Source organism: Equus quagga, chromosome 17 (genome assembly GCF_021613505.1).
Source record: "Equus quagga isolate Etosha38 chromosome 17, UCLA_HA_Equagga_1.0, whole genome shotgun sequence".
Taxonomy (NCBI): Eukaryota; Metazoa; Chordata; class Mammalia; order Perissodactyla; family Equidae; genus Equus; species Equus quagga.
Genome location: NC_060283.1, coordinates 39,432,436 through 39,460,110, shown reverse-complemented (window position 1 = coordinate 39,460,110; position 27,675 = coordinate 39,432,436). Strand labels below are relative to the sequence as shown.

At 37.4% G+C, this 27,675-nt stretch overlaps 2 protein-coding genes across 11 annotated transcripts in view; one reads left to right on the top strand and one right to left on the bottom strand.

Moving 5' to 3' along the window:
- The window catches only part of GIGYF2 (GRB10 interacting GYF protein 2), a 125,739-nt gene that overhangs the window by 51,446 nt on the left and 46,618 nt on the right, over positions 1 to 27,675 (top strand). For 6 of the 9 annotated variants that reach the window (XM_046643155.1, XM_046643157.1, XM_046643158.1 and 3 more), the window contains 5 exons: positions 19,513 to 19,692; positions 23,355 to 23,572; positions 23,661 to 23,823; positions 23,914 to 24,102; positions 27,383 to 27,579. In XM_046643155.1, coding sequence (XP_046499111.1) covers positions 19,513 to 19,692; positions 23,355 to 23,572; positions 23,661 to 23,823; positions 23,914 to 24,102; positions 27,383 to 27,579 — 947 coding nt within the window. Of the gene's footprint in view, positions 1 to 19,512; positions 19,693 to 21,063; positions 21,204 to 23,354; positions 23,573 to 23,660; positions 23,824 to 23,913; positions 24,103 to 27,382; positions 27,580 to 27,675 lie in introns of those variants that run through there. The other 3 variants (XM_046643159.1, XM_046643160.1, XM_046643161.1) reach the window with 2 other exon arrangements.
- Positions 111 to 10,123, bottom strand: KCNJ13 (potassium inwardly rectifying channel subfamily J member 13). 2 transcript variants are annotated; one of them, XM_046643162.1, is made up of 3 exons: positions 9,996 to 10,123; positions 4,667 to 5,142; positions 111 to 2,432 (listed from the first exon to the last, which is right to left on the bottom strand). In XM_046643162.1, the coding sequence occupies exons 2-3, from the start codon at positions 5,124 to 5,126 to the stop codon at positions 1,810 to 1,812; spliced, it is 1,083 nt and encodes a 360-aa protein (XP_046499118.1). In that variant the 5' UTR covers positions 5,127 to 5,142; positions 9,996 to 10,123; the 3' UTR covers positions 111 to 1,809. The 2 variants fall into 2 exon arrangements, with proteins under 2 accessions (XP_046499118.1, XP_046499119.1); XM_046643163.1 differs by lacking the exon at positions 9,996 to 10,123 and having other exon boundaries at positions 4,667 to 5,598.

Here is a 27,675-nt window from a genome sequence, read left to right as displayed (position 1 = left end):
GTGGCATGAAGCTCTTAGGAAAAAACATACCATGTAAATCTTCAGTAACACTTTATTTTCACAGGTTAGCTGAATCTTATTACTTTATTATAGAAATAAGAATTCTTGCTGTCTATATATGTTACAGCAGTCTTGGGTTGGAAAAAACAAATCTGTCATCTGGCTAATACTTAAGAATGCTTAAGATTTTCAAACAGCCAAAGTTCAGAATAGTTAAGTTTCTGTGTCCTTGACATTCTTCTGCTATTATCAGTCTTAGACCACTCCAAAGTTCTTCTTTATTTTCTTTTCCTTTTGGTCAAAGGGTAGAAAAACGTGACTTGCTGCGGTGCCCTGCTCTTCACAACTGCTTGCCTTTACTCAGCTAGTATTTATTTCGAGAGATGATTCCTGTGAGAGTCATCACCAGTGGGGAGGGTTAATGTTTCACTTTTCCCACATAAACCTGAATAAGGGAAATTTCAGAAAAGAACAGCCACAAATCTGTTTGAAACCCGATAGGGTGACTTTTTTGGTTCTTATTTTCTTTGGGGACAGTTTGATTTTTTTTTATTGAAATGAGAAGTATACAGAGGATAGTCTTAAACTGGAAGTAAGGGAAAGGGTTCATCTTGGTATATGTAAAATAAAAAGTGAAGCAGAGAAAGCATAATTTTCATGGAGTATTAGATTTGGAAAGAAAGAATAGAGTTCATCTAGTCCAGCCTCCTACTGGTGAACAAACACTCATTTTGTTTTTATAGAAAAAACTATTTGAAGTTGGAAACAGGAATTTGGATTTGAAAATACTTTGTTGCCTGATTATTTTTGCTTTATCTATTATAGATTTTTTCCCTAGTTGAATTATATTTAACTAAACTTTCATATCTACAAAAACTTAAATATATTTACATTTATGAGTTATTTAGAGCTGTCATGGTTTTTTATACCATTGAATGAATGAATCATAGGTAGGAAGGGAATATTTTTATTTAGGTTGGAAGCCATTCAGATGAATAGTTTATTATAATTTTTAAATCACTATTTGATTATTGTGCAGGGTAGCTTTAAGGTAGATATGATTTTTCATCTCCTTGCCGAAAATACCACCCTATATGTTCCATTCAGGCTGGAGCTTGTCTTATTTGCTCTGATCACTGTCTGCCACAAATATGTGAACATCTATATATGTTTGGGTGTCATTCTCAAATGCTTTTAGAATTGTGTATAAATCTGTACTTTGCTCTTTTTCTGTGAATTTTTGTTCTTAGCTGTTAAAAATCAAGGGAGTAATACTTACCCCAGTTTTGTAGTATAAAGAACCAAAGGAATTATTTTTGTTGTCTTGAAAAAAATAACAGTTTTAAAAGGATGTTCACTAAATATTGTGAAATCATCATTCTACCCAGGGAGCTATGTTTGCAACTAGACTGTTGCTTCAACTTGCAGATGAAATTGAGAGATTTATGGTTGATTTTTTTAAGAGTTCAGCTTGTTAAACTTCACTGTCCATTTTACCTTCATTACTGGTATCATACCACATCCTTATAAATTCATCAATAACATTTCTGTATAAATACCTGTCATGTTGAGATGCATTGATTCAGCAGATAACCACAAACACAAACTTTGTAAAGTAGATCGTTATATTTCCAGAATGTATATTGTTAGCCATTTTTTATGGGCATAGTCTTGATCACCATGATGTAATCAGAGAGATGTAATCAGCATTGAGAAAAAAGAAAACATGAGATGTGATGAAGGAGAAGTGGCTGCGTAATTGGCTGGGTATATTTAATACATTAAAAAATAGGGTGCTGTGGACACGTCTTACTCTGTCAGTCCTGTTTCAGAGATCTGAAAATTGTCAATGCTTTGTCCATTGATACGGATGTCCAGATCAGTCCTGTTTGGGCTCTTAGAGACCAGAGGAGTTGGAAGTTCAGGAACAATCTTGTCAAAATTCTCCATCTTGATTTGATATTCACCTTTGGAACTTCGGGTCAACAGAGATGCAAAACAGTGATGTAACATGATCTCGGAGGGTAGGTAGGATGTCCTCCTTTGGCATATTTCTCCAGTGCCTTCCTGCATTGCTGAAAGGAACACAACTAATTCAAAGTGGGGAGGATTTTCACGCTGGAGCAGAGTAGCCAGAGGACTCGATGGTGTAATGGAGTGATAGTAGGTTAGTGGAAAGATAAAGAATGGACATTCCTCAGAACTGATGCCATCAAGGTGGAAATCCACACTGGTCTGGTAGAGTTTGCCGTTTTCTCTTTCCTGATAGAGTACAGCTGAGACCCGAACACTGGTTAGAGGGCTAGGTCGAGTGTTGGCCACTTGGAAAATCAGAGTAGGTTTGCCGTCTGTGTGAGCTACTACTGCTAAATCAGTAAAACGAATTGAGAAAGCGCGATTTTTTGGCCGGGCAATCTTCGCCACAAAGGCACCTAAATTAGAAATCATTGAATTTTTTTTTTAGAATGAACACTTTAAAGATTAATACCTTTTCTAAATGAGAAGGATATATCAAATAGTTATATATTTCTTGGTGCTGTGCCTTCCAAATAAGTCAGGAATTGAACTCATTGTTAATTTGGGTAGTCTCATTTGCCTGAGAATTTACATCTATTCTTATTTAAAAACTATGATTTCAAAATGGATAAGCAAAATTCATTTTGTTACATAGAAATGTAAAACTTTATCCTTTAGTTTTTTATAAAGTTAAAGAATGGTCATTTCCTATATTCCTGCCCTACTTAAAAAAAAAGGTAACAGAAAATAAACGCAATTTACTTGCAACCAGATTACTTCAAGTTGAAGTAGAGATTAGATTCGGAGTAGAATGATTTGGTGCGGGGAGGGGACCATTAGAATGCGTGATACATTGAAGAATTTTTTTAACTTTGAAACTTGTACAAACTTTTTGTACAAGTTTAGGCTCTGGCTCTAAGGTGATTTCAGTGCACCTTTCAAGCGCATCCTCCTTGTGCCCTTGAACTATATGGATCAGGGTTTTGTTTTGGCTTTTTTTCCTCCTTCTTTTCCCCAAAGCACCCCAGTACATAGTTGTGTATTCTAGTTGCAGGTACTTCTGGCTCTGCTATGTGGGACACTGCCTCAGCATTACTTGATGAGCAGTGCTAGGTCCGTGCCAGGAACTGAACCGGCAAAACCCTGGGCTGCTGAAGTGGAGCCTGCAAACTCAGCCACTGGGCCATGGGCTGGCCCCTGGAACAGGGTTTTTTTTAAACCACTTTTGTGCCACAGACCTTGTTGGCAGACTGGTGAGATCTATGGCTCTCTTATCAGAATTATACTTTAAATGCATAAAAATAAAATATATACAAAATAAATCAAATATATTGAAATCCAATTAAACTTTTAAAAAATTGTAATATAGTACTATATGTGCTTTTTTTTTCCTCCTGAGGAAGACTGGCCCTGAGCTAACATCCGTGCCCATCTTCCTCTACTTTCTATGTGGGATGCCTACCACAGCATGGCTTGCCAAGTGGTGCCATGTCCGCACCCAGGATCTGAACCAGCCAACCCCAGGCCACTGAAGTGGAACATGTGCACTTAACCGCTGCACCACTGGGCCGGCCCCCTATATGTGCTTTATTAATACATTAAATAACAAAATATAGTGGTGGGGTTAGTAATTTCGAAGTACCTTAGTGTGATATAAGCATATCTGTAATTTCTGTTTGTATCAAAGTTACAGGTATTGCTGATGCTATTGTCTTTTGTTGCCTACATTTATAATCAAAGGAAGTGTCAAATTTTAGTTAGAGGTTAGTGAAAAAATTGCAAGTTTTTCCTGTCTAAGTCCACAGATCCCCTAAATGTTATTTAATGACTACTCCAGCTTAAGGACTCTTGTTGTAAAGGTTAAGTGATTTTTTTTTTTTACAGGTTATAGAGCCAGTTAGTAGCACCCTGGGACTTCATTCCAGATCATCCTTCTTATGGCCTGTTGCTTACCTTCTCACATTATTATTGGGTAGTGTGTTAAAACCAGGTTTTCTTTTTGTTTTTGTTTTTTTATTTTTCAATTGTATATGTTACTTATAAAATTACGGTAGCCCTTCTTTATTAGAGGAAAGAGTCTTATGTATTATCAGGTTTATAAGCAGAATTTCAGAATCTTTGGCCATGTTGCCAGTGCATTTTGCTAAGGATGTGTATATTTGTTCTCTAACATGTAATGCTGACTATGGTACTCAGGGCTCAATAGTATTGAGTCAGTGTTGAAAAGATGAACTCAAAGGAGAAAATTCTAGCCCAGTAAAGAAAAAAAATCAAATTCCTCTGTTAGGTAAAATGACTGTCAAAATATGCGTTGAACTTATCCACTTATTTAACAAAATATTTAGCTTCTCTGAAAAATTCCTTTTAGACCTTTTGTTAATATTTTTTTGGCATAAAATGTTGCTACAAGTTAGTGTCATAGTGATCGCTTTTTTCTTAAGAAGTTCCAATAGGTAAAATCTAAGTATAGGATCAAGTTTCTTATAATTTCTCCTGTAATTTTCTTATCATTTGGCCCTAGACTCTTTCTTTTCGATCTCAAGCGTTACCTGCTAATAATGCAAAGAAATTATCCTTTAACACAGTAGCTTATAACTGACTGTATCCTTTCCAAAACATTTGTAATTTTTTTAAGAACAAAAACAGTTACCTGTGATGAAAGCCTCTAGCATGAGGCCTAGGAGCATTTGTATGGCAAGTAGGGCGATTGCACTTGGACAGTCACCACTGGGGAACATGGTACCATAACCGATTGTCAGTTGTGTCTCCAGGGAGAAGGAGAATGCAGCTGTGAAACTGGTGATATACTTAACACAGATAGTGTGGTTTTCAGGTGGGGCATCATGATCTAGTTCCAGATCACCATTCATCTCAGCTAGCACATACCAGAGCACTGCAAAGACAAGCCAGTGGATAACAAAAGAAGCAGAAAAGACCAACATCATCCATCGCCAGCGCATGTCCATTAGGATTCCCCAGGCATCTCGGAGATAGGCAAGACCTCTTTGAGCGCCGTCCATTTGGAGTGTGCTGTGGCCATCCTTGGTGACCATCCTCGGGTATCTCTTAGTTAGGAGAGGAGCAATGACTTTGCAATTACTGCCATCCATCTCAGGCTGTAAATCTCTGAAAGCAAGAGTAAATTAGTGAGCCCTTATCTGTTTTATAGTTAATATTAAATTCTGAGATCTCCGTCACCTTGTAACATCTTTGGAATGCTTCACTGACTACTGGGCAGGCTTTCCCAGTCTGACACCTGTCTCTCATTTCTCGTTACGTAAGGGGGCATTTACTAAGTCATTCATTGATAGCTAATGATGGGTTACCTTAGGATATCTCTTACTGTTTCCATGAATGACTGTTAAAATATTTTCTGGCATTTTAACATTTCCAAGTGTATTTTAAAATCCGTGAGGGTTGGGATTATGGTTCATGTCTTTTTGACCCCATGTATCTTTCTTTTATACAAGTCCAGGCATCAGGTATTTATTAATTTGACTAAACATGATGTCTAAATAACTTTTCATAACTAATTAATAGTTTGTAACATTAAAAGGAATGTTAAATATATGTGTTCCTCTGTGTAAATAAATAGAAATCATTTCGAAATGTAATGTTAAACTGTCTGCAAATGTTTTGAAGTCAATCTTAGTGCTGGGACAAGACTAAGCTTTTAGAGAGATTTTTTTTTTTTTTTTGCTGAGGAAAATTTGCCCTTAGCTGACATCTGTGCCAGTCTTCCTCTGTTTTGTGTACAGATTATCACCACAGCATGGCTGCCAACGAGTGGTGTAGCTCTGCTCCTGGGAACCAAACCTGGGCTGCCTAAGCAAAGCACACCGAACTTAAGTACTAGGCCATGGTGCTGGACCCTAGAGATCCATAGTTCTAATGTATGCTTTATAATTAGCCTATTGAAAGTTTTGTGATTAGATTTTATTTGTTGTTGTTGCTTTGTGACCATATTCATGGAGTCTTTCCTTCCCTGGCTGATGGCTTGCTGCCCTTTTGAATATTCTAGATGGCTTGCTGCCCTTTTGAATATTCTAGATTCTGATTAGATTGTGAAGTGGAGAGAAAATTATTTTCTTGGCAAAATAAAAAATTCCAGGTAGAGATTCCTAGATAATACTAGTTTTGAAAATAAATCAGAAGGAAAATGTTTCAAGTTTAATGAACTAAAATAATCATTAAGACATTAAATGGCAATTTTTAAAAGATAATATAATTAGCTTTCGCTATAAACCATTTTCATCAGTGGTTAGACTTTTCTCTGTGTGATGAGTGGAGTCTAATGTGTGCTTTCCATGTGACCATCCTTGCATATGACAAGTGTGTAGAGGCCACCAGGAACAGAATGGAAAATGCAGCTTCACTTCCCTGAGTGCACCTCTCTTGTTTGCCACAAGCCAGTCCTAGGAGTTTATATTTGACTCTTTTCCTTCTTTCTTCCTTCAGAAGTAGATGCGCTTGGCACTGTTGCATATCCCCTTCCTACCTTTTGAATGACAGTGACGCTTAAGAAGGGGACGGGAGGCCTGTGGAGCTAGGTTGTTGCTTGGGTTTGCTGGGTCCTTCCTGTGTCTAGGGACACTGGGGCTTTGGAGACTGCCTTCCTGTGTTTTGGAACTGGACATTGACCAGCTGGGTATATACTTTTCGTTTCGTCCTCAGGCTAATGTAACATTTATTGATTTTTTTAATTTATTTAGATTAGATGGCCATTTTGGTTTCATATTATAAACTTAAAAAAATATTAGGGTATTCATGTTTTATAATTTGTCATCCTAACAAGTTGTCATTATCATTTTATTTAGTGTATTTTTTTTTCTTCATACAGCTGTTTAATGACTCATTTTGCTAGATTCTTTAAATGTTTTAGGAGACCTGATCTCTGCCCTTTTGGAAATCATAACAGCAACAACAGAATATTCATAGGCACTGTGCTAGGTGCTTTCATATGGTGTTATCTTTAATTCTTTGGTATGTCAGCAAGATAGACATTATTAGCCCATTTTTCACATCAGATCACCAAGGATCAGACAGATAAAAGAAACCTACACAAGGCAGATGGGGGCCTTGGATTATTTGAATTATTATCCAAATCTGGCTGACTTCACAGCTGGTTAATTTTTTACTAGAAGAAGGTGTCTCTTTAGAGAGTTTGGTGAAATAAAAGTCTTTCCCCAGATGATTGGTATTGCATTCACAAAATAGTCTTTGACAACCAGATTTTTAGCTCCTTTAGTAGGTGTTCTTCTTGTCCCCATAACTGTCTCAAGTATCTACTTTAAACCATTGTTAATTTTATACATGATTCTTACAACAGTAACAATTAATAATAATAGCTAAGATATATTGTTTATTCTGTACTAGGAATCATACCAAACACTTCACATGTATTAACTCATGTGAGGCCAATAGGCAATGCCTGGCACAAAGTAATTTCTCAGTAAGAATTACTTGCTTTTTTGTTATTAATGATGTTTCTTAATTTTCCCAGTAATAAGTACTGTTATTATTCCCATTTTACAGATAGTAAAATTGAGACCTAGTAAGTTTCCTAAGGTCACAAAGTGGTGGTGAACTCCACACTGAGTCCAGAGTCCAGAGTCAGTGCTGTATTGCCTCAAAAATAGACATTTTGACCCTGGTTAGCTTTCATGAAACACAGTGTTCCATTTGACTAGTTTTGTTCAAGAGCCACCACAGAATATTTGTTCTTCAGGAATGCTTAGGTTCAAACCTGTGATTTGTAGGCAGGAAATATGTTTCCAGTTAAGGAAGACATCTTAGAAGATTTGAAGATTAGTACAGTCAGAGTTATTACACAGTCTAGTCTTGGATTCCGTAGACCAGTAGAATTAAAACACGGAGAAGGGAGTTCTCACGTAGTGTTGCCAAATTTGTATTCTGCCAGGTGAGAAAATAATTGAAAAAATACAATACTATCATCATAATTTTATAAAAGAAAAGACATTTTGACACTTGAAGAGGAAGAAGGCTCTATCAGTAAAGGATAGTTGGCTGCTCTCACAAAGGTTGTGAACCACTGCATGGTTCTGCGTTGTCCACGGCATTGTGTTTTATTGTTTCTTGTTTCCTGCCTATGTGAAAATGCCCACCGTGGACCTGTACACTAGTGCTTGTTCCATTTATGGAACCACTGGTTACTTACTGTTTCAGGATACTTTTAGGGTAAGAAAGCTCCATTCTTCTTCTTGATTTTCAGCCTACTTTATTAAAGTTCTAAAATTCATTATCTAGTGAGATAGCCTTTCTATACATACTATAGCCAACAAAATTAATTATTCTCATTTAGGTCTTTTCAGGGATGTTACTTGTTAACCTGTACTTTTGTAGCACTCTTGTTCTAGACTTTTACAATTTCATCCTTTTTTCTCTTGCAACTAAATAACTAAACCCATGGAGAAACCTGTGAACAGGGAAGTCAAAAGGCTAATATCAAAACAGTGAAGCAGTACCTTTTTTATATATAAAACCTTGTTAGATCTTGTTTAGATTGTGTTGGGAAGTGAAGTAGTTATGAGAAGTAAGATTTTGATCCCCACTTAACAGATTAGCCTGAATAAGTCCATTCTTTGGACTCATGTAGTCAGTGTGGTTTAGTACAATGAAGACAAGGTGGGTAATCCAGCCCTCCAGGCCCTGGCTCTATTGGTTACCTACCTGCGTCAGTTTGGACGAGCAATCTCTTTGGCCAGGCTTCCTTATATTAAAAAAAGAAAGAAAGAAAAGAGGGCAATAACATGATCCCTAAAAACCCTGCATGTTTGTAAACTTAGTACCATTTCCTTCAGCTGATAGAAATTTCCTCCATGATTTTTTCTTTTTTTCTATATGATTTTATGTCTGCTTGTATGGTATTTAAAAAATTGTATTATTGTTGCCTGATACATGTAGATTTTCTTTCCATCAGATTTAAAAGTGTCTGATAGACAGATGTTATGTTTATACTATTATGTTTCCAAGTAATTTTCATATCTCCACAGGCATACAAGTACTTTTTGAATGTATTTGTCTTGGTTTGTATTTATATGATTCTCATCAAGTGATCCCAGTAGAAAGTAGAATTGAAGCTTGGGAAGGTTGACTTGTATCTCTGTGTGTGGGCTGTAAAATATTTGCCCATTTATAAACTGTTGGTGGAAAAATAGTACTTTATAAAAATGATAGTTTGGTTGCTTCATTTGATGCCAGAATAATGGATTCATTCTACTCTTTAGGTTGTAGCACTTAAAATTATGTCTTTTGTTACCATGTTGTAATGTAGTGATGTAGTTCATATTAAACAGTTACTATATAGACTATAACTACAAATGTTAAATGCTTACAGTATTACTAAGTTTGTTCAAGTCTGGTGTAAACACTTGAAGACTGTAGAGAGTCTTAGAATCATCTCCCTTGCCTTCCGTAATTAGGGCAAACAGTGTGCATTCTAACTATTATATAAGCTCAGGGATTCTTTGATATTTTAATTTCTTATTTGCAGAAGCATCTAATTTCAGTAATAATTCCATGCTTAAAAAGAATTTAAAATTAGGATACACATCATTTTTTTCACGGATTAAAAAAATAAAAAAGTGATTTTTTTTTTGGTATGTTCATTTTGGATTTCTTTAAGCCTTTCCAAAAGAGGAAGATATATTTTTTAAAAGGCCTCTGAATTTTTTTCTAGGGCCTTTCTCTTCTACTCATTTCTATATTATAATGGAGAATTAGTATACATTTAATAAACAATTAAGAAAATTTCCAGTAATGCTTTCAGAAGGGCTATTATTCTATTTCTAAAATTTAAGGAAAAAGAATAAAGAACCTTAATGTATGACCCTGTAAGTAATGTCTTTGTTTTAAAATTCTATTGGCAATATCTAGCTCTGTCTCTATTTGCCAATCAGCTTTTGTCTCTGTTCCCCTTAAGGAAAGAAATAAGAATGAATATTATTTCATGTACTCACCAGTTCTTTTGCTGGGTCAGCCTGTATGCTCAGGTAGGTCTTGAGGAAACTTTTGGAGTCTGTCTTTTTGATGAGGTAATTTTAATCTACAAGTCTATTTTGTGGGTTCTTCTCTTGGACTGGGCTTACCGTTCACATTCCTCTGTTTATAATGTCGTGAGGGCTGCTTTCAGCTGAAGCTGATGTGATTGGTCACTTAGTCTGCAGGGGGGCCAATTAGCTCTGATCATGTGGAAAAGAATGCTGGTTTGTTAGGAGGTCTTTCTTTACCCAACACAAACCTTAAAAACTCTGGAGAAAGCCTCCAGAACTGACTTGGAGAAGGGGTGCATTTTTTCTCTCTAATCAGGACCGGTCTTTAGTAAATTTTCATAATCTTACTTAAGCGTTTGTTTAAAAGTTCAAAGGGATAAAATTCCCTGCAAGATTTCCTTTCGGCCGTCTTACCTTATATAGCATGCTGAAGTGTGAGATATTTCCTTTACTGATGTTTTTTCCTCCATTTCTTTGGGGAAGATTTCCTTGGATAAGGACTTGTAGGTATGAATTAATGAATTGATTTACTAGTTTTTTTTGCATATCCCATCTCATCAGAATGGCTACCACTAATTCTAGAACTAGTAATGTAGGTAACTTAGTTACCTGAAATCTTTTTTGGGGTGGGGCAAGGAGGCAGACTTTTTTTTTTTTTTTAAGGCTATGTACAGAGACCTTGAATAAGAATAAACTAATCGTTTGGTACCTTGTACTTGTACTTATGGTTAAAAAACACACCTATGTGAAGAACTGATGGTCTTAGGTATGCTTTAGTAATATTTAGGGGAAGTTTCCCTGAGAAGTATGATGACAAGCAGTAAAACATAGTGTTCAGGGTACAGAGCATTTAACTTAACATCTAAATAGTGATTAGCTGGAAAACGCCTGTGAGCCAGTTTGTAGCAACCTCAAAATGAGCTGTGGGATGGCTTTGAATAATGCCTTACTGAGCGGTACTTTTCTCCACTTCCGTTAGCTGCTGATTTTAAAACTTTGATCAAATGTCACATGTAAGAGGATCGGGGAAACAAAGGCTGTGATTGTTCAAAGTAAAATCATGGAAGGCCTGCTGGGAAAATTATTAATGTAGACCAATATAATGCTACTTAGAAAGTGAAATCCGCCTTTGTAGATTCCTTTTCCTCCCGCTACAATTAAAAAAAATATTAATTCCTTCTTTGTTTTATTAATGCCGAAGATTTCAATACAAGTTCAGACACAGCATTGGAAACTTTGACCTTCATAACTAGAGAAGGTAGAAGCATAAAGGAGAGACTTGTATGTAATGCTTGTTCCCTGCGTGTACTGGTAGGAATTATACTTTATATCAGTTGCTGGTTAGCTGACTGGGGGGAAAAAAGCCAGAGTAAATATAGTGTAACACTGCCTTTCAGAAAGCGGAAGTACCGGAGTGTCTGCCCTGTGTCTTAGATAGACGTTATAGTAAGCAAGATAGTGAAGGATTTTACCAAACTTAGAAGCTCTTTCCATAATATATTCTGTTTCAGAATATATGGAGGCAAAAATGATTTGGCAAGTGAAGGAGTGTTCAGCTTTCTGAATTTCTACAATTTGAAAGTCTGCTACGGTCTATTAGACAATGATTCCTAATTGCTAACTCTCTATTGGTAATTGTATGGATATTGTAGACCAGCTCTGGAGTGCCCACTCAGGAGCATAGCACTCTCATTATAATAGCCTGAGCAGTTAAATTCATTTCCGGTTGAGGTTGCCAGGTCAGCTGAGATTAAACTGATACTGGCATAGATGATATACTGACTTCACCCTAAAACACATGGGCCCTCCCATCTAAACACAATTAGTGCTTTCATTTGGAGATGGCTCTAAAACATCTCTTCTATGAATGAACATAAATACTAGGTATCTGTTCATTGATTCATTTATTTTTATTAAAACTTACAATGATTAAGCAAGGTGCCCAAACCAGGTACATTACTCTTTATTAAATTCAATTCTCTGCCCCTAAAGGCATTTGATTTTCTTTCTAGTTGAAGTAATCTAGTATATAATTCATAGTTGTACCATGTTGTCCTTGAAAACAACAAAACCTTTAGTTTGAGCGCAATGTCCTGCCTATGTACGTAGATAATCTCCCACTTTAAGCCTTTAGCCTGATCTCCAGTGTTCACTCTTACACCGTATATTTAGGTTTCCAGTTTTGCCCTCAAGCCCACCTACTGATTGTCTTCCCCAGAGATTTCCGGCAGCGTCTGGGTGTATGCCAGCAGACGACTAGGATGAGCCTGTAAGGGCTATGGGGCGTATTCAAATCACATGAGATGCTTTTTCAAAGAGATTCTGATATGCTGCAGCCCCTCCAGTCTCCCTTGCAGCCATGAACTGCTAGTTTTCAGGACCCATGTTAACCAGTGGAACATTGTTACCCTTCGGGGGTTAGGATGGGAGAAAAGTTGCAAATCTCTGGATATAGAATTTAAACTACTCCATCCTAACCATCCTGAGTTTTGTTTACAAGTAATTAAAAAAAAAGTAAATGTCAACACTTGAATGGGATTCCCTTTCACTGTTTTCTCTGGTATTAGAAAATATTTTTAGTGTTGATCAGAGAATATATATCTGAATGAAGGACTACAAAGTTACTCATTAGAGAAATTTGCACATAAACAAGCTTCAAAGTCTGTCCCATAATTCCGCTTTTGCTTTTGGAGTTTGGGCACTTGTAAGTTCCAAGTCTCGCAGCTGTAGATTTTGTTGGCTGAGTGCCTCTTTGCTCCATCTGAAGTTTTCCATAAACACCATTTTTGGCTGTGTGTCAAACATGCACACAGGTGCCCTTTTACTGCTCTTTCTCCTTAGGAAGTCCACTCAATTAGACCAGACTAAAACCAATACTGCATTTTAATTTAACTTTATTTTTAGAAGAATCCTATTCAGACTTAATACATTAAGACTCAAACAACCAGGTATTTACTGCCATTGAGGAAAATATTTATATATGTAGTACATACGTATTTTAGCACTTTTTATACATCTTGAGTTACTGTTGAAGTAAGGACGTAACATGTATTATACAGATAGTATAGTTTGCTCACAAAACAGTCATGTTTACTATATTGAATAGAAAAAAATGTCTTTTTCGTGGAGGGTAAGTAATCTTACCCTTCTCAGTGTGTGTACGTGAGGTCCTTAAGCAAGAGTAATGCTCAAGAGACTGAAGTTTGGTACTAAGCATATTTCGAGAGAAGAAGTGAGAATAGCTAGGCCCTTCCATAAAGATAGTATAATTGCTTGAAAAAGGAAATCTTCCTTTTCAAATTCTTTATAGCATTATCTGGGTCAGTAGGGAACCAACCTAGGTGTCCATCACCAAGGAAGCATAAGCAGGGAGGTGTGCCAAACCAACCAAATAAGGTCTATAACATAATTCCACTTAGGTAACTAAACATGCATCCAGCATTTTACATGAGATTATTTAAATGAGTGTAGTAGTCCCCTTATCAATGGGGAATATGTTCCAGCACACCCAGGGGATGCCCAAAACCACAGATAGTGTATATATAGAGTTCAGTGTTATGTTTTTTCTTATACATAAAAAAATACATCTTAAGTTTGTGTTTCTTTTGTGACCTTTTGAAGGTCATAGATACTTTTAAGATTGACAAAAACCATAGACCCTTTTTTCTGAAAAAAGTAAAAGGCATGCTAGCATAATATGTGGTTCCAGTTCAAGGATTCCTAACCCACAAGCTCATTTATTGACTATAGGTTAGGAATATTTGGTTCAGGCATTAACTTGTAAATTATTCAATTACATTTTCTTTTAAATAATCTTGTTTATGAGTTAATCTGTTAAGATTTAAAAAAGAGGTCAACTAAAATATTTGCTCACTCAACTTTCTCATGGGGCTGATGTTATAGAATGAGGAAGACTTTGATTTAAATGCTGAGAAAGGCCATGTGGTTGCCCCTCACTAGCCCTGATCACTGTGGAGTCCTAGAATTTTTAGACATAAAAGGAACTTTAGATGTTCTCTTTAAGATGCCCATAAATGACTTTAATATTTGTCATTTATTTTAAATTATATCAGTAATAACACAAATATATATGTATTTTTAACTTAGATTATACAGATGAAGTTCTCTTTGACACCTTCACCCCCCCAGGTTTACAAAAATACAAGTCTAGGGGCCGGCTCCGTGGCCAAGTGGTTAAGTTCCCGCGCTCCGCTGCCGCAGCCCAGGGTTTGGATCCTGGGCACGGACATGGCACCACTCGTCAGGCCACCTTGAGGTGGCTTCCCGCATCCCACAACTAGAAGGACATGCAACTAAGATATATAGCTGTGTACGGGGGGTTTGGGGAGATAAAGCAGGGAAAAAAAAGGAAGATTGGCAACAGTTGTTAGCCCAGGTGCCAATCTTTAAAAAGAAAAAAAAAAAGAAAAAAAATACAAGTCTACAGTAATCGTTTAGGTTATAAAGGATTTATTTTATAATGTTTTAGAGCAATTCTTGCATACAATGTAACTTTTAGTTATATTGGTAGTAATTGGAAGTGTATATTTTATTAGATGGTGCTTGAAGTCATTTTTTTCCCCCTCAAAATAATTTCTGGAGTAAAATTTTTATATTGAAGAAGTTGGTCTTAACAGTTTTTTAGGGGTTTATATTTTAACATCATTTCTGCTGGAAGATTAACAAATTTAGTTCCATCCTTCCACTTTTAGGGATGTTGACAGTCTCTCTCCCCAAGATGTTCACTCATGGTATGCCTGTTGCCCTTTTAGAGCTTGTCACACTTAGATCCCAGATCTTCCTCTTCCTACTTAAGTTTTTGTAGAATTTCTGGCTGCTTCTGATGGGTTTAATTTGTAAGTAAGCCCTGGGTCAGGCGTTTGAATACCTAGGTTCTGCTTCTGATTTGGTCACTACTTAGGTATATGACCTCAGGAAACCCCCGTCCAGGTATTTGTTTCTTCACAGGAACAAATAGAGTTGATAATGTTTGACTTAACTCTTGTGGTTATTATGAGGATCAGATGCGATACATCAGTGCGTTTTGTCAACTCAAGTTGATTAAGTTATTAATTCACTTGTGTGTCCCTGGCCTGTGGACCTAGAGGGTAGGTCTATGTCTAATTCTTTTCTTTATTTTTAATCATGTGTCTTTAATTGTGTTTGTCCATAGAGGAGGCATTCATGATAATGTTCGTTAGAGGTTTGAGTAAAACCAACAAGCAAAAAAATGGTAAAGCAGTACTATTAATCTGGGAAAATAATTGGTAGTACTTAGGAATATCGAATATACCTTATTACCCAGCAATTTCACTGCTCTGTAAATACCAACAGAAATGCAAACATATGCTCACCAAGTTTCATATCAAGAATCTTCATAGGAGCACAATTTGTAATAGCAAAAAACTAGAAATAACCTAAGTCAGCAGTAGAGTAATGCATTGTGATCTTTTCATACAATGAGAATCTGTACAGCAGTGCAAAAGAACAGGTTACTGTTCTCTGTAACAGTGTGGATGAATCTCCCATAATGTTCAGCGAAAGAAGCCAGACATAAATGAATATTCCATTTATATAAAAAGTTTGAAAGCAGGCAAAACTAATCTTTGAGGTTAGAAGTCAGGATAGTGCTTACTTTGGGGGAAGGGCTGATTGGGAGGACATGAAGACAGACGTTTGAGGGCTCCAAATATCCTTTTTCTTTTTTTAAATCGTAGGACATATTTGCTTTATGAAAACTCTTTGAATTGTATATTTGTGATTTGCGTACTTTTGGTAAGAATGTTATACTTCCATAGTAAGTTTTCTTAAAGGTAGAGGGAAAAGATGAGTGAAATCCATTCAAAAGTTGTTGAATCCTTTTCACCCTTCTCTTATGAAAATGACAGTGACCCCTGAAGGCGAAACTCCACCTCCCTTGCATTTACATGTGGAAGATGTTTGGCGTGTCAGAATTATATTACTTATTTTGGTTTTCCTTCCTTTACTGGAGAAGTCACCTAGATCTTTCTGTTGCAGTTATTCATTATGCAGTATTTGATGTATCAAAAAGTACATTGCAGTTTTTAGGAATTATTCTATGGAAACAAGCATTTAGTAACATATTCTGAACTACTTTATTATAGAATTTTTGAACTAGAATGGGCTAGTGTTCATGTAAATTCAGGTGGCTTCACCTCAACACATGCATACATGCACCCCCACGCGTGCACGCGCACACACACACACCCAGCCCACTTTCACATTAGGAGTTGGGTCTTCTTTAGTCAAAGTATATAGATCAGAATTGCAGCCAGAATTTTAAATCCAAGACCTTTCTTTGCTACCGTGCTTGTCTTTATCTTCAGAATTTTCGCCTCAGATCTTTTTTGGAACAAGGAATTGCGTAAATAATCATTCAAACTTTGTGAGGTACGGATTTTCTCACTGGCTGAGAACTACAAAATGGTTTTCAGTCAGTAGAAAAGCTAGATTTTTTTCTTCCTCTAGTTTTGCTATTTTTACCCTATCCTGCCCTTTATATTTTTCTTATTCCTAGGTACTAATATGAAAAGTGTATGTAGGACTTGACACTTACAAAGGTAAAGAAGCTGTTAGTTTAGGAAAAAATGCAAACAAATATTTCATATAAAGGGAAATAAAGTCAGTAAACAGCATGAAAAATCTTTAATACGAAAAATTCATATTTGAGCATTAGTATACCATTTTACAACTAGTAAAGGAGTTTTAAAAGGATAGCAGCACTTAGTGTTGATAATGTAAAGTGATGTGGTGGTTTGACACTTTACTTTGGGGGGGAAGGTATGTCAATGTATGAAGTCTGTCATTTGACCTAGTAATTTCACTTTTTGAAGTTCTTTTCAGAAGAAATAGTTCAAAAAAGCAAGACACATAGGCAAACAGATATTTCTTGCCTCATTATATGTAGTTCTCAAAATATTAGTTGTAAAGTACATGTCCAGTGGAGAATAATCTAATTATGCAACTGCAACAAGGTATACCTGGTATATACCCAGTAGTAGTAGTAGGGAGATGTGTAATCACAAAGAAGTATTTGCTATCATAGTTGAAAAGTAGATTAAAAATAGTGAGCATACTGATTGCAACTATGTAAAAATATAAAGTTATGCAAAAGCTAACCACAGATAAATAAGAGTTTTGTTTCTAAGATCGAGGAATTACTAGTATTTTTATTTTTAGTAACTTTTATTTTTTGCAGCTTATCTGTTAGAAAATACTATAATGACCAGTTTTTGATGAGTTAAGCATTTTCCCTTTAGTGCTATTTTGCTTACTTTGGTACATTCATTACTTTTTTGAAGGCTTAGTGTAAAAAAAGATGAAAACGAGTGTTTCCACTAGCTCATCCTTCGTGTAAGGTTACCACTGTATTCCCAAATCATTGCACAGTGTCTGTCACGTATTACTTGTGACTGAATGAGTACTTGAGTTAAAAGCCATTTCCCATCATTTATCAGTTTATGTACGTTAGGGATTTCTTTGTTTTAAGTTTGTTTCTCTTTTGTAAGTATAACTACATTTTTCATCGTCTTAATATTGGATGTAAAATGAACTGTCCCCTTTATTCTGAGCAAGAGCGCCCGGAAGATCTTCTAACCCTTTTCATTTGAAGCGCAGACATGGAATATGTCTATACTTGAATCCATAAAACTTGACACTTAGTGTGCAATAAATATTTGTTGAATGAGTCAGAAGATTAACATTTGAATCCTATCCATGCCATTTAAATAGTCTGTGTAATTTTGGACAATTCCCCTGAGTTATTTTTTTGAGCCTCAATATTCTCTGCTATAAAATGGGAAGAATAACTTCTAATACTGAGGATTGTTATGAAGATTAAATCAGTTGAATGAGTGTTTTTATTACTATGGCTGTGTAAGAAATTACCCCGAAAACTTAGTGGCTGCAAACAGTAAACATTTATCATCTCAGTTTCTGTGGGCAAGGAGGGAGCAACGTAGCTAGGTGGTTCTGTCCTGGGTCTCGTGCACGGCTGCAATCACAGTGTCAGTCAGAGCTGCAGTCATCTCAAGACTCAGCTGGGGTCGGATCCACTTCCAAGCTCACTTATGTGGCTGTTGGCAAGCCTGACTTCTTTGCCATGTGGGCTGCTCATACGGGTGCTTCACAACATGGCAGCTGAATTCCCTCAGAGAGAGCAGCTAAGATGGAAGCCATTGTTGTTTTTAGCTTATGTTGGAAGTGACATCTCATCACTTGTGCTGTATTGTTTGTTAGGAGTGTGACAGTAAGTCCAGCCCACTCTTAAGGCAAGGAGATTAAACAAAGACAAGAAAAGCAGGGATTGTTGGGGGCTATTTTAGAGACTGCCTACCATAATAAAGCAGATAGTGTTTAGCCCAGGAAATAATTGCCCCCCCCCCACCAAGATATTTTATCCTTTAATAGAATAATACCTGCTAACAACCCAACAACCATTTGGGCAATGAGGATGTTGAATCTTAATACATGTGAAATGAAATATAAGAGGATGACCAGAAATTAGAATTTCCTCATTTTTTTCCCTTTTAGTATGATTTAATGAAAAGAATTGAGGTTATCACTGAGAGAGTGTGTAACTTTTATTATTCTAGACTGAGGACATAAGTATATGTTCTGGATTTTCAACTACTTTAATGTCAGATTTTGTATAATCTGTTATGAATCATATATGTTAGCTTATGTGGGATGGTAACTAAAGAATTTTTGCACAGTTTAGAATTTTTCCTTTGAAGGTACCAATTTAGTTTAGTTGGTATACCTGGCCCTCTTTTACTGTTAGTATAACTTGAGTTGCATCGGGTTAGACAGCTTAGCTTTGAATTCTGTTCAAAAGCAATTTGTTGTATACCTATAATGTACTAGGTGCTAGAGTAAGTGAAAAATTATAGCTCTCTATAGTCTTTATTTTTGAGTTGATTAAATAAATTAAGGTACATCATATAATTAAAAATATCAAATGATCAAAAAAAAGGAAATATGTGCTGGTAAAGAAGGATTGCCAAGATACCTGTTAAGTGAAAACAGCAGGGGTACAAAACAATATATACACTGTTCTGAGGGTGGTGTTACATGAGTGTGAATGAGGGATCTGTATGTATACATGCATGGGTATAGCCGCAGATAGTTTTTGGAAGGCTTTATAAGAAACTGTCAACGGTGGTTACTTTTCGAGGGGGTGAGACTCCGGGGTCTTGTGTAGGGAAGGTTGGTTAACTTTTCATTGGATGCTCTTTTTTTTTTTAATGCACATACTGTTTTTGTTTAAAAAGTAATTACCAAGTCTATGAACATTCAGCTTTAAGAAACGTGTCTAATAATATATGCATTTTCTCTAGCTACTTTATTTATACTGTCCAAACATTGACATGGACACATTTGCAGAAAAGCTTGTTTTGAGCACTCAAGTCTGTTTTCAGAATCCTTGCTAGCCAAGGCTCATGTTTACTTATTTTCTCTACAGGGAGACCAAATTTTGAGGAAGGTGGACCGACATCAGTGGGGAGAAAGCATGAATTTATACGCTCAGAAAGTGAAAATTGGCGTATTTTTAGAGAGGAACAAAATGGAGAAGATGAAGATGGAGGTTGGCGCCTGGCTGGATCAAGAAGGGATGGAGAAAGGTGGCGGCCTCACAGTCCTGGTAAGAGTTCTGATGAGTCAAAACACATGGGACTGAAATAAGTGAGGATGTGGTGGAAAATGTTAGTGATTAAGCAGGAAGCATAAATCGGTAAAGAAAAAAAAGTCATAATATTATATTATTTATGTCATTACACTCAGTCTTATCACTACAGAAAGGTTCAACCTAAAAATTCCCCACATCTATTCAGTTGATTAAAATCGCTTTTATTTTTCTGAGGCAAATAGTGTGGTTTAAGGGGAAGCAGCTGCCTTCAACTGCAAAAATGAGAGAGGGTTTCATTTGGTTTTGTCTAACTAAGACTTTGAGTCTTTTTTCAGTATGCTTTAAAACTTTTAAGTGTATAATTATATGCTCACTTAGGAATATGTGCTCCCTCAAAAATGGTTTCCTTTCCTGCATAAGAAAGGATTTATTCAGGGCCGGCCTGGTGGCTCAGCGGTTAAGTTTGCACATTCCACTTTGGTGGCCCTGGGTTTGCTGGTTTGGATCGCGGGTGTGGACATGGCACCGCTTGGCAAGCCATGCTGTGGCAGGCGTCCCACATATAAAGTAGAGGAAGATGGGCATGGATGTTAGCTCAGGGCCAGTCTTCCTCAGCAAAAAGAGGAGGATTGACAGCAGATGGTAGCTCAGGGCTTATCTTCCTCAAAAAAAAAAAAAACAAAAAACCTGAAAGGATTTTTTTTTTGGTCCTGAAAATGTGATTTATGTTTATTTGAAGAATAAACTTTAAACCCAAGTCAAAAACATAATCACAGGTTCATTCTTTTGTCCCTCTAACTTTAGAAAAAGAAGAGAGAATAGTAGTAATTAGTGGTTTTGTAAGTTGTTCTGTTTGACTCTTAAGAAAGCTTCAGACTATTCTTCCCTGACATTAGATATGCTGGTAATTGAAGACACTGGTGCTTTGTGTCAAAGTTCATCCCCTACCAAAGTGCTGATTCCATGTCTCGTGATAATCAGATGCCACTGTAGTTTGAACCGTCGGGTCATGCAGCACTGAAGCATAAGAAGTGTGTATACATGTCTTCTGAATTTCATGTGTATAATGTTGTTTTATCAACCATATGCCAAGGAAACTTACCTTTGATAGAGTAAGTTATAATAACTGCTTTCATTTACTTTTTAATACCAAGTTATTAGCAAAACCACTAGGTGTTGGTCTGAGTAAGCATTACATTTAGAGTGCTTTATGGAGTTGTGAGTAGGTAGAAACATAGTAAAGTTCATCTTTGGGTAGACTTATGAGGCTTTTACGCCAACTCCTCATGGCTGCCTGTCATCAGTAGTCATTGTTTACATCACAGTTATCCAGGCGGTTCTCATCAGTCTGGGTCCTGGGCAACCAAATGTTATAGTTCTCTTCAAGGCGTCACGGCATTTTGTGCTGAGCTTGCCTGTACGCAGAAGGGTTCGTAGACTATGTTCTCAACCAGCGTTCAGTAAAAGAATGGACAGGATCTGGGCTGAGCGAGAAGAAAAATTCCAGCTGATCGAAAACAAACAAGGTGAATGTTTTGGAAGATGAGCAGTGTTTCTGAGCACAAATGTCTGATGTTGATTCTATTAAAGGGAGTCGAAGTAAAACTTTAGTGTTATATTCTGCCACTGACTGTCCTCACCAACAACTTAGATTTTGAATATATATTGTCTTTTTTTAGTCTTTTCTAAATATTTCTTCTTAGTATTTGACTTTCATGTCAGTTTTGACATCAACTTGACAGTTTTCCAAAATATTTTATCTCTATATTTTTGAAAGACAGTTTGGGGGCTATAAAGATATATGTGGCTGAAAAGACGCTGTAAATATGCATTTTTAAACAAGAATACCACTACTTTTTCAACCCAGCATATTAAAATTATCTGATTATATTGGTTGTTATAAATTACTCTTGACATTTCTTAGATTTTAGTTAATCTTTGTTAGAATTTGATTAAAATTTTAAATATAGTGATTTTGACTGATTTTATCTTGTGAAAAGTGTCAAACTTTAGCTCTGATATAAGGTCCATAAAGCAGTGGTCAATCTTGATAAGCTATAGATGTACGTTGATTGTTACATTCAATTTTGTGAATAAAATTTTATTAACTGTTGGTAAGACAACAACAGAATTACGGGATGTAGTTTTATTAAGGTAGGGCTCGTTGCTGGATGTGTGTGGAGTTAGGGGCCCTGAGGACTGCTACGTATCCGCTTTGCGAGCTGAATTTAGGAAATTCAGTAAGAGGGAAACCTGAGCCAGATGCCAAGAAGGATAGATTCCTATTAAAGTGCATGCTCACAGACGGTTTAGAAATGTTGGTAATAGACAGAGTACTGTGGAATCCAGCGTTTGATCATGAGTACTTCTTTTGAGTAGTGACCCCAGATTTATGTTAAAGCAATCTGGGTGTAAAATTCCATAGTTTTCATAGAAGGTGGTAAATAGTCTTTGGTTGTTGTGAATAGAGGGTGGGGGTGTGGGAATATTTTCTCACCTTTCCCTGAGCGGCTTATTCTCGAGATACTGTCTGCATTTGGCATTTTTACATTTTGCACTTTGGTTTTCAGTTTGATTTTTAGATTACTGGTTTAGCAAATTGGGCCTCGGTAGTAAGAATATTTAACTTTGGCCTCATTTCTTTTGTCTGTGTCCTAAGGGGAAAGCAGTCAAGGATAGAAAATTCTACTAGGTTAAAACTTGCCTCTCTTTTTAAGATTATTTTAGACTCAGGTTTGTCAGATTTTAACGAGAGTCTCCCTCTTTTTTTTGGAAAAAATACCTTAGCTAGGATTTTTTTATTCTTAGGCAGCCTTTTTCTGTTGGAAGGTAGATGTAACAAGAAGTATGTTAGGGTGGATTTAGGAATGTCCCTGGGGGTATTATACAGAAATAAAAACTCCCTAGGGAGAGTTAAGAGATGAGAGAAAAGGGAAAGGAGAGTAAGCATGTTATTGTGGAAAAAGCAGTAGAGGATGCAGGATTGGATTGTAGTTCTGCTTTGCCGTTATGCAAGTTACTTCTGCTGTCAGAATAATTTTTGTTTCTTAAACTGTGAAATTAGGATAGAGGGTTATATAAAATCTCTGACATATGTTAGTGCTGTAATTCCATGACTTCTTATTGGGAGTCAGAATTACAAATGGGATCTTGGCACTAGCAAGTAGGCATATGAGTTTGATATTATGAATTGACACAGGGGGCTGATCTTACCCATAAAGAATGATATTTTCTTGAGAGTAAAGAAAATGCTTTAAGGCCTGCCAAAGGGAAAGCGTGGACTTTAGGATGGAAAGGTATTCAGTGCTGTACATCTGGGCTTGGAGAAGGCCACTTGAGTGGCTAATCAACATTTCAATAAGATACCTAAAGCTTATTAAAAGTAGATACTTTGAATAAAGTGTCCTTTAAAAGTGATTTGTTTTAAATTTATCTTTAAAAGCTTTAGAATATGTTGTCTGGCTCAGTACTTAATGACGATAACTGCTATTTTCGTTAGTGATGGTATATATATGCTGAACTCTGGACTTCATTTAATGTACCTAATTTTCTCTTTAGTGGATTGATTCACTTGAGTTTGCTGTCACTTGTTTTCTCATCTATTTCCTATCCATGATTTTTTTTCCAAATGCTTTCATAAAACTTTCCTAAGGTTTGTGTCCTCCTCCTCATCCCAGATGGCCCTCGTTCTGCAGGCTGGCGGGAACACATGGAACGACGGCGAAGGTTTGAGTTTGATTTTCGAGATCGGGATGATGAACGGGGTTACCGAAGGGTGCGCTCCGGCAGTGGAAGCATAGATGATGACAGGGATAGCTTGCCTGAATGGTGCTTAGAGGATGCTGAAGAAGAAATGGGCACATTTGACTCATCTGGAGCATTCCTCTCTCTAAAGGTAAGAAGTTTGTTTTAAATGTCATGACAGTCACTGACCTACCAAATCCAAATATGCTCTTAATCTTTGGCTTTTTTTCTTGCTACAGAAAGTACAGAAAGAGCCTATTCCTGAAGAGCAGGAGATGGACTTCCGGCCTGTAGAGGAAGGGGAGGAGTGCTCTGACTCCGAGAGTAGCCATAATGAAGAAGCCAAAGAACCCGATAAGACAAATAACAAAGAGGGAGAGAAGACAGAGAGACTAGGAGTTGGTAAGGCTCATTTTTGTCTTCTACCTTTTTTTTTTTCCATCAAACCAAAAGTTTCTTAAGTTGGTAATTTAAGATTACTTCATGTTACAGAAGCTAGTGAGGAAACACCCCAAACCTCATCATCATCTGCTAGGCCAGGTACTCCTTCAGACCATCAGCCTCAGGAAGCACCACAATTTGAGAGGAAAGAGGAATCCAAAACTGAACAAACAGAAAAAGCTGAAGAAGAGAGTCGGACAGAAAATAATCTGCCAACCAAAGTGCCCAGCAGAGGGGACGGTATGTATTTATGAGAGTCGACAAGCTAAATAGGCTTCTACTGGGGCCAGTGATCACGGATAAGATAGGCTTCTATTCTAGTGGTGAATTAATGGAATAGATTATTTTACCATTAACCTGGTCAAACACTGTTTCCCACATATGTGTCCATCCCAGAATTCACCAAAACAGGGTTAGAAGAAGCAAGGGTGGACCTCAGGAATCTCACGTCCTAGGGTCTTTTCACACAGACACCCTGGCATCAGTCAAGCAAATTGGGTTTGGGATCCTCTGCAGTGGTTTGGTTCCCACATCAGACAGGTACCTTCCTTTCACGTGGTGGCTATATGTATGTCCAGATAACAAACCAAAATGCCATTATTCCACAAGAGGCCAAAAAGAACATGGATGAATCTGTGGAAGTCCCGTCACCTTTGCTAGAGAATAAGCTTAAAGTATATCTCCTCCTCCAGTGTCACTGTGTTGATTTTAAATTGCTCATATATCTTAGTAGGCAACATTAATATTCCTTTCTGTTTTTTCTTGTGCATAATTAAAAATGACATTGTAGTGTCTGATGTTGAAGGGTTAACTGATTCATTCACCATAAGAATTCACACCCTTTAACATGGCCTATGAGACCTTATGTGATCTGCATTTGCTTCCCTCCGTGCAATTGCAGCGCCAGTCTCTATCTCCTTCGTACTCTGTCCACCAGACTCACAGCCTGTTAGGTCCTGAAATTTGCCTTGTTCTCTTGCCTTGGTGCCCTCGCACATACTGCTCTCTGTACCTGAAACTCTCTCCCATCCCAGGCTCCCAACCAGCACTATTTCTAACATAGAAATACAGTATTACAGAGGTCTGTTTATTTTCTTTTTTGCCCAATAGACTAATATTTTGAGGACTTGAACCAAAGATTTCTTTTCAGTTTATATCTAGAACAAAGCTGAATGAATGAATTCAGCAAGTATTTGAATCTCTACTATGTATATATCAGACACTCTGGGACTTGCATGTTTTGAGGCCTGTTTAATTTGTAATAGTCATTTTTCAATTATTATGTACCCCTAAATTATTTGTGGTTCATTCTCTTGAATGCACATGCCTAAGACCTTATTCTGGGAGATTTTAGGAATGGTGTCCTGACATGCATGTTTTGAGAAAGCCTCATAGATGTGCATTAAAGATTGAAACTTTATATATTTATAGTCTATTGGGGAGATAAAGTATGTGTATATCAGTAATATAGGCCAAAAATAATGATACGAACTCACAATTGGTGGACTCTTGGAATGCTACAGGGAGTGTCTTCCAGCTCGTCTTGGAATAATAAGAAGAATTTCGAAGCAGGTGTAGCTGGATGAATTGGGAGAGGGCATTCCAGTACTGGGTAGCAGAGCTGAAGTGAGGAAGTGAGACTGATCCCGGTGTGGGCAGGAATCAGCTCCTGTTTTTATTTAGATGAAGTATGTGGTGTGAAAAGGAGGATAGTGGGAAACATGGTTGGAACATGGATTTGACAGCTGTGTGTAGGCTAGATTGTTGTGATGACAGCTGGGCTGCAGTGTGACCTGTTGGGCTCCTGAGCAGTCACTGTCATGTAGGCAGTGCACCTGTAAGGGAAGGGTACTAGCAGATGAGATTTGAAAGTAGAAACTGGCAGGACATAGTCACTGCTTGTATATCAGGGCAAAGCGGGAAGAGTCAAAGATGAGTGAGATGCCTGAGAGGATTTTAGTACCATTAATAGAAAAGGAGACTGGAGGTTAAGGAGCACATTTGGGAGGGGAGAGAAAAATTTCAGTTTTGAACATTGATTCTGATGTGTTGATGAGGAATTAGGTAGAGATGGCCAGAGAGCACTTGTGAGTGAGAGACTATAGCTAGATGGGAAGAGTTCAGGGTTTGAGAGGAAATGAAATCTGAAAGATTACATATACTTGTTAGAGGAGAGAAGAAAAGTAAGTGGGCTAAGAACAGAACTTTGGGTAATTCCTGTTTTTAGAGGGCAGATGAAGAAGAGCCAGAGAAAAATCTTCAGAGGCAAGAGTAGAGCAGAGTGCGGAAAGGCTAAGGAAGGAGAATGTTTCAGTTTAGCATTGGGTGGATTGTGTCAGACACTACTGAGGTTGGATGGTGAGGACTAGGAAACACTGTTGGATTTGCTGACTTTGGGTCACTGCTTGTCTTTAGGAGGGAAGCTTTGCTGGAGGTGTGAGAGTGGAAGCCACCTTGCAGCAGGTGGGAGTGGTGGTGAAGTGGAGACAGCTTGTATAGACTGTCCCTTTTTTTTTTTTTGAGGAAGATCAGCCCTGAGCTAACTACTGCCAATCCTCCTCTTTTTTTGCTGAGGAAGACTGGCCCTGAGCTAACATCCATGCCCATCTTCCCTACTTTTTACATGGGATGCCTACCACAGCACGGCTTTTGCCAAGCGGTGCCATGTCCACACCCGGGATCCGAACCGGCAAACCCCGGGCCGCCAAGAAGCGGAACGTGCGAACTTAACCGTTGTGCCACCAGGCCGGCCCCTAGACTGTCGTCTTTTTTTTTTAAGAAGTTTGGCAAAGGAAGGAAAGAGTGAGAGGAACAGGAATTTGGAGAAGCTGTCTGTAATTGAACAAACAAGGTTTCAAAGGGGAATCTGCAGTTGTATCTAATTACTTCCATTCCCCTTTCCTTCTTAAGAGCCTGCGTACTGGGAGGTTAGAAATAGGAACCAAGACAGAACCTCTTTTGCAGTCTTTATTCTTAGTGAGAAGAATGTCCTTGCACTGCACTGGCAGACTCCAAGTGCTTTTTGTTATCCTACAAAATGTAATGTATTCAATTAGATTAATTATGACTTGAAAATAGGTACTTATTCAAGATAATTGCAGATATTTTTAATAAAGGTTTTGATGATGAGATATGACATCTTTGAGAAGATTTGCAGTGCTTTGTTAACTGTCTTTACTCTTTGGAGACATACTATAAAGAAAGGATTAGACTTTCTGTTTGTTTTCAAGAGACAGACCTATAACTATTGGGTGGATGCACTACCACACAGTATGCACTGTAGAAGGCCCTTCTGGATACCTTTTCATCCTTAGATTTTGTCATTCTAGGGAAGTACGTCTGTCATTCTAGGGAGGAATACTAAACTTCTCTGTAAGAAGTAGCTGCAGTGTTCCTGACACAGTTCACATTTCTGTTGAGTCCATTTAGCAAGTTGCCCAACTTGATAATGTAGAGTTATCCCTTGTGAGAGTCTCTGTCCTTTAAAGGGTTTTCATGTGTCCACACTTTCTTCCTCTAGAAATGGTTCCTGATGTCCAGCAACCCCTGTCACAGATTCCTTCAGATACAGCCTCTCCTCTTCTCATACTTCCACCTCCTGTTCCCAGTCCAAGTCCTGCCCTCCGGCCAGTTGAAACGCCGGTCGTAGGTGCTCCTGGTATGGGCAGTGTTTCCACAGAGCCAGATGATGAAGAGGGTCTCAAACATTTGGAGCAGGTAAAAAATCATGTAATTCTTTGTTTCTCCTCTCAAACTGCCATAAAAATTGGAAAGCATTAAATGAACATTCAAAACTGGAACTTTTGTGCATTA

Coding starts and splice junctions, on each gene's coding strand:
- KCNJ13 (XM_046643162.1), bottom strand. CDS start 5,126: ATGGATGGCAGTAATTGCAAAGTCATTGCTCCTCTCCTAACTAAGAGA. Junction 2,433..4,666: donor GCTAGAGGCTTTCATCACAG/GTAACTGTTTTT, acceptor TTTCTAATTTAG/GTGCCTTTGTGGCGAAGATT.